Source organism: Schistocerca americana, chromosome 9, assembly GCF_021461395.2.
Source record: "Schistocerca americana isolate TAMUIC-IGC-003095 chromosome 9, iqSchAmer2.1, whole genome shotgun sequence".
NCBI classification, from domain to species: domain Eukaryota; kingdom Metazoa; phylum Arthropoda; class Insecta; order Orthoptera; family Acrididae; genus Schistocerca; species Schistocerca americana.
This window is the reverse complement of record NC_060127.1, coordinates 84,217,493-84,234,071: the sequence shown is the minus strand read 5'-3', so window position 1 is coordinate 84,234,071 and position 16,579 is coordinate 84,217,493. Positions and strand designations below refer to the sequence as shown.

General features: G+C 45.0%; 1 protein-coding gene across 1 annotated transcript in view; it reads right to left on the bottom strand.

The window, feature by feature from the left end:
• The window catches only part of LOC124550682 (amyloid-beta-like protein), a 592,369-nt gene that overhangs the window by 36,339 nt on the left and 539,451 nt on the right, over window positions 1-16,579 (bottom strand). Inside the window, exon 2 of the mRNA XM_047125407.1 lies at window positions 14,499-14,699. Within this exon, the coding sequence (XP_046981363.1) occupies window positions 14,499-14,699 (201 nt within the window). The remainder of the gene's footprint in view (window positions 1-14,498; window positions 14,700-16,579) is intronic.

Genomic DNA, 16,579 nt, shown 5'->3' with positions numbered 1-16,579 from the left:
AAGGAAGTGGGCGCTGACACTATAATTGGGAAAAACCGATCTGTTAAAGCCGATACCGGTATTTTAATTCTGAGTTACCGATATTTGCCGGCCGCGGTGGTCTAGCGGTTCTAGGCGCTCAGTCCGGAACCGAGCAACTGCTACGGTCGCAGGTTCGAATCCTGCCTCGGGCATGGATGTGTGTGATGTCCTTAGGTTAGTTAGGTTTAAGTAGTTCTAAGTTCTAGGGGACTGATGACCACAGATGTTAAGTCCCATAGTGCTCAGAGCCATTTGAACCATTTTTTTACCGATATTTTTCAATATTTGTTTCTTATCAGGTATAACAGGCTTTTTTTCATTTCATTTACTAAAAACTGGATAAAAAAGAGAAAAATCAATTTCGCGTAACAGATGTGCTACACTCTTCGGTGTCTTTGTGAACCTTTTTTTTTTGCAAATGGGTTATGTTTTCAGTTAAAACTTCCGGGCTGAGAGGCCGTGGTCGATGTATAAAATTTCCACCTGACGTTTCGTCTCCATCTGCGGGAGACATCTTCCGAGATAGTCCGGCTACTGCCACTGAGGCTGTTGGTACTCTCGCATTATAGAGAGCATAGAGAGCACCACCATTCGTCACGTGATGCCGACGGTATGCCTATCTTTGGAAGGCGTCATCATTCTCGATTAAGAGTAATCGATTGTGATTCTGCTGGCGCAACGTCGACATCCATATTTTGTCCAACTTTAAAACTTCTTCTTTTCTATTGAAATTGTTGTGGTGTTTGTGAATTTCTATTGCTTCTCTATACATGCGCGCATGATAGTGGGATGTCCATGCTAGAACGCTTGTCTCATTAAATTTAATTTCATGATTCCCATCTCGAAAAACATGCTCAGCTACCGCCGATTTTTCGATGTGTCCTAAGCGACAGTTTATTTTATGTTCGGCTAAGAGTGTGTTTACACTTCTTTTCGTTGTTCCAATATATACTTGTCCACAACTGCATGGAATTTTGTATACCCCAGGTGTTGCTAGGGGATGTCGGGCGTCTTTTGCAGTTCTTAAATATTCCTTAATCTTATTGGTGGGTCTGAAGATTGTTTCGATCCCATACTTGGCCAGAACTTTCCCGACATGGTCTGTAACCCTATTAATAAACGGTAGGAAAACTTTTCCAGTAGGTATCCGTTGTCGCTCTGGACTTCTGGCTTCTTTTCTTCTTTGATGGAGGGCTCGATCAATTTCCTTACTTGTATATCCATTTTTGATGAAGGCTGACCGTAGGTGATTCAGTTCATCTTGTAAGTAAGACGGCTCGCAGGTTTTGTTGGCTCTGTCCACCAAGGTTTTAATGACACCTCTTTTTTGCCGAGGATGATGGTTAGATTCTTTGTGAAGGTATCGATCCGTGTGAGTGTTCTTTCTATATACCTTGTGGCCCAGCGTCCCATCCACCCGTTTAATTACCGACACATCCAGGAACCTGAGTTGACCATTGCTCTCTTTCTCCATCGTAAACTGTATCTTCGGGTTAATGCTGTTCAGGTGCACCAAGAAGACATCCAGCTAGTATAGAGAAGCAATAGAAATTCACAAACACCACAACAACTTCAATAGAAAAGAGGAAGTTTTAAAGTTGGACAAAATATGGATGTCGACGTTGCGCCAGCAGAATCACAATCGATTACTCTTAATCGAGAATGATGACGCCTTCCAAACATAGGCATACCGTCGGCATCACGTGACGAATGGTGGTGCCCTCTATGCGCTCTATAAATGCGAGAGTACCTGGAGCCTCAGAGGCAGTAGCCGGACGACCTCAGAAGATGTCTCCCGCAGATGGAGACGAAACGTCAGATGGAAATTGTATACATCGACCACGGCCTCTCAGCCCGGAAAACTGAAGACAACACCGGCCGTGAAAGCCTACATTGTATGAGTTATGTTTATTCATAAAATTTCCATTGGATTATACGGTTAAAGTTCAAAGTATCCAGAACCCTGGCGATACTGATTGACAATCCAGCATCTTTAGCTTGAAATATCGGACATCCTTACCATCTTTATCGCTAAATGAGACATATATCGCCGGCCGGAGTGGCCGGTCGGTTCTAGGCGCTACAGTCTGGAACCGCGTAACCGCTAGGGTTGCAAGTTCGAATCCTGCCTCGGGCATGGATGTGTGTGATGTCCTTAGGTTAGTCACGTTTAAGTAGTTCTAAGTTCTACGGGACTGATGACCTCAGCAATTAAGTCCCATAGTGCTCAGAGCCATTTGAACCATTTTGAGACATATATCAATTTCTCTCCTTGAGCAAACAGTTTAAGAGTAATAACACATGAAACTCTAAAACATAAACTGGACTGAGCACGTAACAGTAATGTGCAATAATGCATCACAGTACTTTTGCTTCTGAAGGATGTTGCATTTTCTGTTGACATTTGAGTGATTGCGTATTACAGGCTCTTTCACTGTTGTCACAATATTTTCACAGTAATAAACGTAACTGAAGTGAGATACATGTAAATCAGAATTATAATATGATTACTCTGTGGATATTTCACTCTAGTTTTAGCGTTGGCGTGACACGATAAAAAAGTGAGAACGCTATGTCAGATCAATTTTCTCGAGTTTGTGACAGACAGAGACGCCCACTCAAGTCTAAAGAAAAGTTCAATATGTCAGTTAAGTTTCAGATGCAGCAACGTGTTATCTAATATGTGGCTCATATTTTTCATTGCAAACCTTTTTCGAATTTCTCGCAGTGTTTTACATCCACATATGTATCACAGTAACTATGAGCATTAACGAAATGACGGACACATCGTAATGAAACTGACATATAAAAAGCTAAATGCAAAGCATAAATGAATTTTTTTTTTACCAGATAGTTTCTGGAGAAATGTTTGAGAAAGATTGCAGGGCGTGGGCTTGGATTATGTCATCGCCGACAGGTCGAAAGGTGGTAAAAGCTTGTCGGCTTCCCCTTGCCAACAAACGAAATTTTATTCGACTGTGAAGGATCATTCCATCATGAATTCGTGGCACAGGGACAACCTGTTAATCGGTGTTACTATCGGGACGCCCGCGAGAAAATGTGAGAAGGAAACGGACTGAAATGTGCCGAGACAATTCATGGCACCTCCACGCTCATCCCTGTAGGTGTGTGACTATTGCACAGGGAACGAAATCACTGTTCTGCCTCATCTTCCTTACTCTCCAGACCTGGCCGCTGCAGACTTTTTTTTTATTTCCAAACCTGAAAACCCTGTTGAAAGGACGAAGATTGGCAGCGATAGAAGAGATAAAAGAAAATTCGCAGACGGCACTTCGCGCGACAAAGTAAGAGGCGTACCAAGAGTGCTTGCGCAAAGTGGAAACGGCATATCAATTGTGGGGAGGCATATTTCGGAGGTGACAATGCACGATACGTAAAAGGTAAGAGTAGAGTAACTTGGTGGAAAAAGTTCCTATATTTTTTGGACACATCCCGCGTTTGTCACAAAGAATTGCAGCTCTGACCATTTACGTGCCCACCGATGGGGCGTACGTATGCGAATTTACATTGACATTCGAACATGTCTTTTCGGTGCTTCACTATTTTATGTCAGGCAGTATGCAATTATGACACGGCTGTATAAACATGGCCGGTATCGTGTCGTGTCCTAGTATAATGCGCGAGGCTCTACTCGGGGTAGTTCCAGGAACGGCTCGTCACTGCGTCCTTTACTCTCGCCGCAGACCTGCGCCACACGGGATGTAGGTCGCACCGCATCCTCAGCAGCCTGCAGCCTCTCCTCCTCCCCTCCCCCCACCACTCCCGCCCTCTCTGCTAATTGGGTGCAGACTCGCCGCTAACAAGGCGGCCCGGGCGACGGCTAACAAAGCCACAGGTAGTGACGGCGAGTGTTTGATGCGCTGACAGCGGGTTTCGCATCCCTCCGTAATGAATACGCGGCCCGCCTTTCATTTGACACGGCTTCTAGAAAACATAGCCGCAGCCACATCTCGTTATTAACGAGATTTGCAACATTACTGCTGATGCTACTGCTGCTGCAGACGATGATATGGCGGTTCGGGGACGCGGGAGTCTGGTAAGAGGCATTACTCAACTGGGATACTGTTGACCAATTCAACCACAAGCACTGCACGTTTTAAATAATGAAATCACCAGGTCGTATTTTCTGTGATCCTTTCAAATCGTCTGATTTTGGAAGATCATGTTACACTATTAGAAAAAGTCAAGTTTTCTGGTTCAAAAAAATGGCTCTGAGCACTATGGGACTCAACTGCTGTTGTCATCAGTCCCCTAGAACTTAGAACTACTTAAACCTAACTAAGGACATCACACACATCCATGCCCGAGGCAGGATTCGAACCTGCGACCGTAGCAGTCGCACAAGTTTTATGGAATCGATGGCTTACAAACAACAGGTTTGAACCGTACTCAACGAACAGAATGCAAAAAGTTCTGTTGAATACTCCAAATAACGTGGGAAAGATGGAAAAGATTAGCGACTGTGGAGAAATTTCAAAATGAGTCCCACAGGGTTCAATTTTGGGTCCATCCATATTCCTTACTAGCCTCCTCGCTGCAGCTTCCCCAGAGTATCTGTTCTACATATATTGAACATACCTCCTACTCGCCGGCCACTGTGACTGAGCAGTTCTAGGCGCTTCAGTCCGGAACCGCGCCGCTGCTGCGGTCGCAGGGTCGAATCCTGCCTCGGGCATTGATGTGTGTGATGTCCTTAGGTTAGTTAGGTTTAAGTAGTTCTAAGCCTAGGGGACTGATGACCTCAGAAGTTAAGTCCCATAGTGCTCAGAGCCATTTGAACCTCTTCCTCTGTGTCCACCACTGCCTCCTTCTGTCCGTCATCTCGTTCTGCCACTTCTATCTGTCTATCTGCTCTTCTCCACTCACTCCGTCTCTTCATCTTCTCGTCCCCCCTCCTTTGTCCAATTTTTGCATCCTCTCTCTCTCTCTGACGACATCTTCCTCCTTCCTCCCGCTGAACATAATTATTTCCCTGTCTCTATATCCGCCTCCCCCCTCTTCCTTTTCCACCTATTTACTACATCTCTACATCTTTCACCTGCCTCATGCATCTCACCCTTCATCTTTCTCTCTGTCCATATCCTCCTTTTCCTCTCACTCTGTTTATTCCCTTGTCGGTTCATGTCCATCTGTCACAAGCTATGGTGACCAGCACGTGTAGCCCATGCAATATAACAACCAATAGTCTGTTTTGTTGAAGGCAACCGCTGTAGAAGCAATCCTTTTTTTTTTCAGAAATAAACCGCTTTCTCCTTTACCAGAACATTTATTTACAGGAGCATGACCGGTATTGTGATATCATATCAACTTTCAACTCCACATCTACAAGATAGGAAACACACAGTCGACATCTGAAACAAAAAGAAAATGGATACCTATCATAATAATCGATGCTCTATGACAACGAATATGAAACACGCACACGTAAGTAAAACATTACGCTCACGACATTGGAAGGAGGGGGACGAAAGCTCCTCAGAATAAAATACTGTTACCCGAAACAAGCAGGGCGTCAAAAATAAAACTGACCAGTTGAAAACCTACAATGAAACGAGGAAAATACGAAAACCGAAAAGGTAAGAAGTACCAGCTAGTAATGCTTGAAACCCATAGTGAAGAAAACTCAGTTCATACCAGGAATCGACGGACAGCAACCCTACAACAGCCTTGCGGTACAGGGCCACACTGTTAGTCAACGTGCTTATGTATGTCATGGAGGGAATTAGCGCCACCCCACACATAGTAGGGACAAACTGGGAATCTGGGAAACACTGAGGCCCCCGCTACACAACACAACCATATAACCCGTATTTCCCCGAATCTAATGCGCCATTGAATATAATGAGCACCCTAATTTTCAAAATTAATTAAAAAAAGGAATTTAGATCGTTGGTAGGCTATTTTTGTATTGTTGGAATTTATTTTACAACGCTAACTTTATTCCAAACAACATTGAACGTATACATGAACTACAAAAAGCAACAATAATTTACTTTTAAGTTACTCACTACGGTAATAAGTGACATTTTATCATTATAAAAGAACGCCTAACTTGATTACCTACATGACACACACGGAAACATACTGTAAATTACAGGCCTTACTCATCATTATTCACTAATGTCGTCATTACTGGAATCTTGAATGATTTTACGATCACTGGTGCTTCGATACGTTTCCAGGCAGCTGAAACCCAGTGCCCAATAATGTAGGGTGCAGCACGTTTAATTTTTCCTGTCGGAGTCAGTACACGATTTAGTTCGCAAAACCACTTTTCGTTATGTTTCTGAACGTAACCTTTGGAAGGTGATCCCTTGATGTCTCAGAATGTGTCGTACAAACCGATACCTTCTTCTAGTCAGGCTGGCCCAGAAATTTGTTTTTCCCCAATTCTATTCATTACCTCCTCATTACTTACGTGATCTACCCATTTAATCCTCAACATTCGTCTGCAGCACCATATTTCAAAAGCTTCTATTTTCTTTGTGTCTAAACTGTTTATCGTCCATGTTTCACTTGCCTAAACTGTTTACCGCTCTCATTTCACTTCCGTACATGGCTACACTCCTTATAAATACTTTCAGAAAAGACTTCGTACGCTTTAATCAATATTCGATCTTAACATATTTCTCTCCTTCAGAAACGCTTTCCTTGTCATTGTCAGTCTACATTCTGCATGCTCTCTATTTCGGTCATCATCAGTTAGTTTGCTACCGAAATAGCAAATTCATCTACAACTTCTAGAGTCTCATGTTCTAATGTAATTCCCTCAGCATCATCTGATTTAACTAGAGTACATTCCATATCCTTTTGTTTTTGTTGATGTTCAGCTTATAACCTCCTTTGGAGGCACTGGCCATTCCGTTCAACTGCTCCATCGCTGTCTGTGACCGAATTGAAATGTCATCGGCAAACCTCATCGTTTTCATTTCTTCTCCATGAACTTTAATTCCTACTCCAATTTCTCCTTTGGTTTCCTTTACACCTTACTGATTGTACAGACTGAATGATGTATTGTAAACCTAATTTATTCACAATTTCTAAGAGAGTATTCCTCTAAGCCTATAAATGCTATAAACGCCTCTTTGCCTTTCCTTAACATATCCTCTAGCTGTAAGTTGTAGCGTCAGTATTGCCTCACGTTTTCCCACATTTCTCTGGTATCCAAACTGATATGCACCAGGACTAGCTTCTACCAGTTTTTCCATTGTTCTATAAAGAAATATCATAGCAACAAAAATCCCAGTTACTACACACTCTACACCTCTCTACGTATAATGACGCTATGGGACTCGTGTAAGTAAGGATGTTCGGATTAAATTCTGCCTCCGGGGAGGTAATCCCTGTTTCGCGACGGACGCGACCACGGATGTCGGCAGCTCGTGTGACAAGCGACAAGCATGTTCACCACGAAGGGCAGTGACAGCTCTGCAAATTAGCTGTCACTCAATGATTACTCTGCCCGCTGTTGTTGCACAGTGGCGCAGAATGAAAGAGGAGTCGCATTCCCCAAAATCACCGTACAGCAACCCCCACCCCCTCCTCGGCTCCCCTCACTCTCCCACCAAACTAATGTGGAAGTAAAGAGGAGGTGGTGGGAGAGTAGGGGGGGGGGTTAGGAAAAAATCTGAATGGGGGAAATCCCTACGTCATCGTACAGGAAGACAAAGCAGGTCATGTCACTTGCAGACAATAGAACTGTGCACATTAGCGAACCAATGGCGTTTCACAATTGGCAACTACCTATTCCCTCTATGAATCTTGTTTGGCACTGATCCCAGACTGACGAATAATAATCTAGTATTTGTCAAAAGAGGGTTTTGTAAGCGCCACCTCCATGGGCTTCCTGACGACACTTCCAAGCATTCTCATTCTGGCATCTTGCCTTCCATGCAATTAGCGTGAATTGCAGAATAATTATATAGATATAAATAAAAGGCAGCGTTAGTGTTTGAACACGTTGTACTGCGTAGGTGTATAGTGGTTTTACTGTTAGACCACCCTGTTTTATGTAGATATACACTCCTGGAAATGGAAAAAAGAACACATTGACACCGGTGTGTCAGACCCACCATACTTGCTCCGGACACTGCGAGAGGGCTGTACAAGCAATGATCACACGCACGGCACAGCGGACACACCAGGAACCGCGGTGTTGGCCGTCGAATGGCGCTAGCTGCGCAGCATTTGTGCACCGCCGCCGTCAGTGTCAGCCAGTTTGCCGTGGCATACGGAGCTCCATCGCAGTCTTTAACACTGGTAGCATGCCGCGACAGCGTGGACGTGAACCGTATGTGCAGTTGACGGACTTTGAGCGAGGGCGTATAGTGGGCATGCGGGAGGCCGGGTGGACGTACCGCCGAATTGCTCAACACGTGGGGCGTGAGGTCTCCACAGTACATCGATGTTGTCGCCAGTGGTCGGCGGAAGGTGCACGTGCCCGTCGACCTGGGACCGGACCGCAGCGACACACGGATGCACGCCAAGACCGTAGGATCCTACGCAGTGCCGTAGGGGACCGCACCGCCACTTCCCTAGCAAATTAGGGACACTGTTGCTCCTGGGGTATCGGCGAGGACCATTCGCAACCGTCTCCATGAAGCTGGGCTACGGTCCCGCACACCGTTAGGCCGTCTTCCGCTCACGCCCCAACATCGTGCAGCCCGCCTCCAGTGGTGTCGCGACAGGCGTGAATGGAGGGACGAATGGAGACGTGTCGTCTTCAGCGATGAGAGTCGCTTCTGCCTTGGTGCCAATGGTGGTCGTATGCGTGTTTGGCGCCGTGCAGATGAGCGCCACAATCAGGACTGCATACGACCGAGGCACACAGGGCCAACACCCGGCATCATGGTGTGGGGAGCGATCTCCTACACTGGCCGTACACCACTGGTGATCGTCGAGGGGACACTGAATAGTGCACGGTACATCCAAACCGTCATCGAACCCATCGTTCTACCATTCCTAGACCGGCAAGGGAACTTGCTGTTCCAACAGGACAATGCACGTCCGCATGTATCCCGTGCCACCCAACGTGCTCTAGAAGGTGTAAGTCAACTACCCTGGCCAGCAAGATCTCCGGATCTGTCCCCCATTGAGCATGTTTGGGACTGGATGAAGCGTCGTCTCACGCGGTCTGCACGTCCAGCACGAACGCTGGTCCAACTGAGGCGCCAGGTGGAAATGGCATGGCAAGCCGTTCCACAGGACTACATCCAGCATCTCTACGATCGTCTCCATGGGAGAATAGCAGCCTGCATTGCTGCGAAAGGTGGATATACACTGTACTAGTGCCGACATTGTGCATGTTCTGTTGCCTGTGTCTATGTGCCTGTGGTTCTGTCAGTGTGATCATGTGATGTATCTGACCCCAGGAATGTGTCAATAAAGTTTCCCCTTCCTGGGCCAATGAATTCACGGTGTTCTTATTTCAATTTCCAGGAGTGTAGATGGATGATAACTCTAATAATTGAACACCCATGTACTTTAAAGATGTAGGGTTGCGCTACTGCTGAACACCCTTTGTGTGTAGGGTAGAACCAGTACTTGAAGATCCTCTACTACGTAGATACAGATGCAACTTAGCATTACTTTTTGAACACACTGTATTATGTACATGTAAGGTAGCACTGCTGTTGAGCATCTTGTACTAATCAGATACAAGATAGAGTTATTTTTTGAACACTCTATACGATAAAAATGTAGTGTAACACTTTTTAGAACATCCTGTACTATGTAGATGTACGGTAGAGTTTGTTTGAACATCCTATCCTATGCAATTAGAGACGCAAGAAAGTGCTACTTTTTGAACAACCTGTACTACGTGGATTACAAAGTAGTGTTACTGTTCGAGTGCCTTGTACTATCTAGATGTGGATGTGAAGTAGTGTTACAGTTTGAACACCCTTTCTATATAGATCTAAGGTAGCATAACTTTTTGAGCGCTCCGCAGTATGGAGATGTGGATGTAAAGTGGGGTACTGTTTGAGCACCCTGGACTATGTGGATGTATGTAACGTTACTTTTAGGACATACTGTACTATCTAGATGTACGGTTTACTGTTTGAATATCCTGTACTACACACATCAAAAAAAGTTTTGCATCACCTCGGTTCCGAAAGTTCTGGAACTTGTATTGAAAATAGGAACAGAGATAAACATAAACATCATTTCCGCCCTTTTTATTGGTCATGAAAACCACACATTGCATGTTGTGCCACCATACAGCGAGACCTTCAGAGGTGGTGGTCCAGATTGCTGCACACACTGGTACGTCTAATACCCAGTAGCATGTACTCTTGCTTTGACGCTTGCCTGTATTCGTCGTGGCATACTATCCGCAAGTTCATCAAGGCACTGTTGGTCTAGACTGTCCCACTCCTCAACGGCGATTCGGCGTAATTTCCTCAGAGTGGTTGGTGGGTCACGTCACGCAGAAAGCTCTTTTCAATCTATCCCAGGCACTTTCGATTGGGTTCATGTCTGGAGAACATGCTGGCCACTCTAGTCGAACGATGTTATCCTGAGGGAAGTCATTGACAAGATGTGAACGATGGGGGCGCAAATTGTCGTCCATGACGACGAATGCCTCGCCAATAAGCTGCCGACATAGTTGCACTATTGGTCGGAGGATGGCATTCACGTATCGTACAGCCACCACGGCGCCTTCCGTAACCACCAGAAGCGTACGTCGGCACCACATAATGCAGCCTCAAAACAGCAGGGAACCTCCACCTTGCTGCACTCGCTCGACAGTGTGTCTAAGACGTCCAGCCTGACCGGGTTGCCTCCAAACACGTCTCCGACGATTATCTGGTTGAATGCATACGCGACACTCATCGTTGAACAGAATGTGATGCCAGTCCTGAGCTGTCCATCCGGAATATTGTTGGGCCCATCTATACCGTGCTGCATGGTGTCGTGGTTGCAAAGATGGACCTCGCCATGACGACGGGAGCGAATTTGCCCATCATGTAGCCTATTGAGCACAGTATGAGTCGTAACACGACGTCCAGTGGCTGCACGAAAAGCATTATTCAACATGGTGGAGTTGCTGTCAGGATTTCTCCGAGCCATAATCCGTAGGTAGCGGTCATCCACTGCAGTAGTAGCCCTTGGGCAGGCTGAGTGAGGCATGTCATCAACAGTTCCTGTCTCTCTGTATCTCCTCCATGTCCGAACAACATCGCTTTGGCTCACTCGGAGACGCCTGGACATTTCCCTTGTTGAGAGCCCTTCCTGGCACAAAAGTAAAAATTCGGACGCGATCGAACCACGGTATTGACTGTCTAGGCATGGATGAACTACAGACAACACGAGCCGTGTACCTCCTTCCTGGTGGAATGACCGGAACTGACTGGCTGTTGGACCCCCTCCATCTAATAGGCGCTGCTCATGAATGGTTGTTTACATCTTTGGGCGGATTTAGTGACATATGTGAACAAAGGACTGTGTCTATGATACAATATCCATACAATATCTATATCCAGGAGTTCTGGGAACTGGGGTGATGCAAAACTTTTTTTGATGTGTGTGTATTATAGATGCAAGGTGGTGCTACCTTTTGAATGCCGTGTGTTATGTAGACGTACTATAACATTACTGTTTGAGTACTTTGTACCATACGAATGTATATGTGAAGTAGCTTTACAGTTTGAACACCCTGTATTATGCATATGTACTGTAACGTTACTTTTAGAACATCTGGTATTATGTAAATGTACCGTGTACTGTTTTAACATCCTGTACTATATTATAGTGGCAAGGTGGCGTTGCTTTTTGAACACACTGTACTATGTAGACATACAGTAACATTACTGTTTGAGTACGCTGTTCCTTTTAGGTGTGGATTTCAAGTAGCGTTATTATTTGAACACTGTGTACTATGTAATTGTAGATGCAAATAAGCATGCCTTTTTGAACGCCCCTGTACTATGTAGATGCAAGGTAGTATTACTGTTTTAGTACCTTATTTATGTAGAACAGGACGTACCGTTGTTTTTTGAACACCCTGTACTGTGAAGACAAGGTGTATTTCGTATGTGTGTGGAAGCGCTACCGCGCATTATCGTGGTGCAGCATCCAACACTGCTTCAGGGAAATGTGGCCTTTTGCGCCTGATATGCACTTGCAATGTTTTTAGGACATTCCTGTAGTATTGTCCAGTTACTGATATGTGTGCAGGTACAACATGCTGATGAACCATTCCATGAATATCAAAGAATGAGACGACCATAACTTTCCCAGCAGAAGCAACCACTTTCGCTTTTTGGGTTTTGGTGATGAAGGAGATTTCCACATTGAGCTTTGCTGTTTGCTCTCAGGACCAAAATAATGTATCCAAGTTTCATCATCAGTGATTACATCCGAAAGAAACTCCGGATCTCCCTCTAACATCAACTTTAATTGCACGCATTTCTGCACGTGTATGTCCTTTTGTTCGGGAATCAACAGTCTTGGAACCCATCGCGCACAAACACGTGACATGTGTGATTTTTCTGTCATCAACGTGTGGGTGGCACCCAATGCAATGTTCAGTATTTCAGAAAGTGAGCTTAAGGTATGAAACCTCCTGGCAGATTAAAACTGTGTCCCGGATCGAGACTCGAACTCAGGACCTTTGCCTTTCGCGGGAAAGTGCTCTACCATCTGAGCTACCCAAGCACGATTCACGCCCCGTCCTCACAGCTTTATAACCGCCAGCACCTCGCCTCTTACTTTCCTAACTTCACAGAAACTCTCTTGTGAACTTTGCAGAACAAGCACTCCTCGACGAAAGGATATTGCGGAGACACAGCCTGGGGGATGTTTCCAGAGTGAGTCTCTGATCTTAAGGTAATTCGGCGATCCTGTCTCACAATCACAGCACCAATGTCGATGTTTTCTTCCGTGCGAGCAGTAACTGAAGCACCGGGTCCACCTTCCTTAGAAATTTATAGTCTCCCCTCCTTAAACAGTGTAAACCACCTTCGAGCTGTACTGTAGGGAAAAACACTCTCCATAGGCCTGTAGCACTGTATACGCCTCAGAAAAGGATTTGTTGAGATGAAAGCAGAATTCCAAAGCTGCATGTTCCTCGCGTGTTACCTCCAATGCAGCGATAGGCGATACTGAACACGTCTGACCTTACCTGCCTCTCACAGGCGGGGAACAGGAGTCCCAACAATGAAACTACTACAGCGTGTTTGTTGCACATTAAGCTAACAGAATATTGTTGTTTTGGTCTTCAGTCCTGAGACTGGTTTGATGCAGCTCTCCATGCTACTCTATCCTGTGCAAATCTCCTAGTACCTACTGCAATCTACATCCTTCTGAATCTGCTTAGTGTATTCATCTTTTGGTCTAACTCTACTATTTTTACCCTCCACGCTGCCCTCCAATACTAAATTGGTGATCCCTCGATGTCTCAGAACATGTCCGATCAACCGATCCCTTCTTGTAGTCAAGTTGTGCCGCAAACTTCTCTTTTCCCCAATCCTATTCAATACCTCCTCATTAGTTATGTGATCTACCCATCTAATCTTCAGCATTCTTCTGTACCACGACATTTCGAAAGCTTCTATTCTCTTCTCGTCCAAACTATTTATCGTCCATGTTTCACTTCCATACATGGCTACACTCTATACAAATACTTTCAGAAAGGACTTCCTGACACTCGATGTTAACAAATTTCGATTCTTCAGAAACGCTTTCCTTGCCATTGCCAGTCTACATTTTATATCCTCTCTACTTCGACCATCATCAGTTATTTTTCTCCCCAAATAGCAAAACTCATTTACTACTTTAAGTGTCTCATTTCCTAATCTAATTCCCTCAGCATCACCCGATTTAATTCGACTACATTCCACTATCCTAGTTTTGCTTTTGTTGATGTTCATCTTATACCCTCCTTTCAAGACACTGTCCATTCTGTTCAACTGCTCTTCCAAGTTCTTTGCTGTCTCTGACAGAATTACAACGTCATCGGCGAACCTCAAAGTTCTTATTTCTTCTCCATGGATTTTACCTACTCCGAATTCTTCTTTTGTTTCCTTCACCACTTGCTGAATATACAGATTAAATAACATCGGGGAGAGGCTACAACTCTGTCTCACTCCCTTCCCAACCACTGCTTCCCTTTCATGTCCCTGAACTCTTATAACTGCCATCTGGTTTCTGTACAAATTGTAACCAGCCTTTTGCTCCCCGTATTTTACCCCTGCCACCTTCAAAATTTGAGAGAGAGTATTCCAGTCAAAACAGAATATCATAAGATTAAATTAAAAAACAAAAACAAAAAAACAGAATATCATAAGATTAAATTTTAGTGCGAGAAATCATGACCATAAGAAAAATTAGTATCATTCTTTATTGAACAGCCCTCATACTTGTAAGAAGCGCTACGTTATGCACAGCCTACACTATTGCTTTAGCAGACAGCTGACGACGTGAGGCTGGAGACAGAACAGACAGCCCCTCACCTTCTTGCAGTACTCGAGGATCTCGAGCTTGTCCTTCCGGCAGGAGGCGGGCTTGGAGGCGGTGTCGGGCATCCAGCGGCCAGTCTCGCCCATGTACTGGCTGTGGTATTGCGCCGCCCCCGCGCCCTTCTCGCACAGCACGGCCACCTGCGGCTCGAAGTGCGCTGCGGGCGTCGCCTCCGTGCCCGATGGCTGCAGCGCCTGCAACACAACACCGAAGATGTCGCCGTCAGTAGCGTTCGAAACGTTCTGACACGGAGACGGCACGACCGTGGGGTCGGGGATTTGTCCGAAATTTTGTGTGGTGAAAGAGGACCTCTAACACTTCACGTGGTTAAAGTATTAGGACGCACTACTCGGAAAATCCCGGGAAAAATCTATCCAAAGTTTCTTAGGTGCCATATGAGTATAAAACGTTTGTGAATTGCCGAGTCGCCGTCTGTCCTAGATGTTTAGGGCTCGGACTATCACACGTGAGGTCTCGGGATCGATTCCTCCACTAGCACATTTTTTCCTTCTGTTTCATTTTCTTTTGTTATTCCACCAATTATTCAGAAAGTTGCCCAAGCCTACATTACCTATAAAAATTAGTTACATTATTCAATAAAAATTATTTTCTTTATGTCCAACAACACAATTCATGGCGGTGGGTTTTCCATTTTTCATTGTAAAGTTTATGAGGAAAAAACACTGGGTTTTTAATCAGATAACAAAGTCGATTGGGAAACATTCCATTTTTATACATAAAATAATTATAAACAAGAACCGCAGTGGTAATTATCGTAAAAACAAACGAAGCAATAGTTTTTGCGACATCTTGCGCAACATATAAAAGCGGATTTTTTACAATCACAGGGTGTTTGCAATAAATCTGTACAAAAACATGCCCCATTAACATTTACGAAAATGTTTTGAGTTTCTGATAATTTTGAGGCAAACCAGGAATATTGAATCATGTCTCGGAATATTGGTGACGATAATCTTCACGGGAATTAATTTCACGATTCTCTTGTAACAATGCGCTGCACTTTTGCAAGCAACTGAAGAAAAAAAAAATGACGGCATGTCGATCGATGACAAAGCCCGCTCTGGACGTCCAACTGCCCGAATCGATGAAAACATTGAGTAACTTCGAGGGCTTGTGTTTACAGACCGTCTACAGACAATAGAGCAACTGTAAGTGATTAATCGGTTATCTTGGGGCTCAGCCCAGCGAATTTTAGCGGAAGATTTGGGAATAAAAAGACTTGCTGTCAAATTTGTTCCTCGGATTCTGATTGACAACCTAAAGGAACGTCGACTTGAAACATCTCGTGCTTTGAAACAACAGCTTGAAACTCATCCACATTATCTGTCAAAGGTCATTACTGGTGATGAGCCATGGTGCTATGGTTACGACCCAGAAACAAGGCAACAATCAAGCCAGTGAATGGCGTCATCGTCACCAGGTCCAAAAAAAATGCCCTCAAGTCGAATCAGACCTCAAAACAATGGTGATTTGCTTTTTTGATGCCAAAGGCGTAGTTCATCCAGAGTTTGTTCTCCCAGGTCGGACCGTCAATCAGTCCTTTTATTTGGAGGTATTGAGAAGATTGCGCAACACTGTTCGTCAAAAAAACCAAATGGTTCAAATAGCTGTGAGCACTAAGGGGCTTAACATCTGAGGTCATCAGTCCCCTAGAACTTAGAACTACTTAAACCTAACCAACCTAAGGACATCACACACATCCATGCCCGAGGCAGGATTCGAAACTGCGACGGTAGCAGTAGCGCGTTTCCGGACTGAAGCGCCTAGAACTCTAAAAGAACCGATTTGTGGCAGATGGGAGACTGGTTCTTCCACCACGACAACGCAGCTGCACACACAGCCATCTGTGTTGGACAGTTTTCGGCTAAAATGGCATGACAAACTGCCTATTGGCTTCTGTCTCGGGTTCTTCGGCCGACGTTCAGCTAATGATTTTTCTGACGTTTCGCCGGCACGAGTGGCTGGCATTGTCAAAGCTTCACCCTCCATTGCCGGTGGTGAACTGGAGCCGAGCTCGCGGGCGCAGACTATATGTACCTGGCGCGCCAACGTC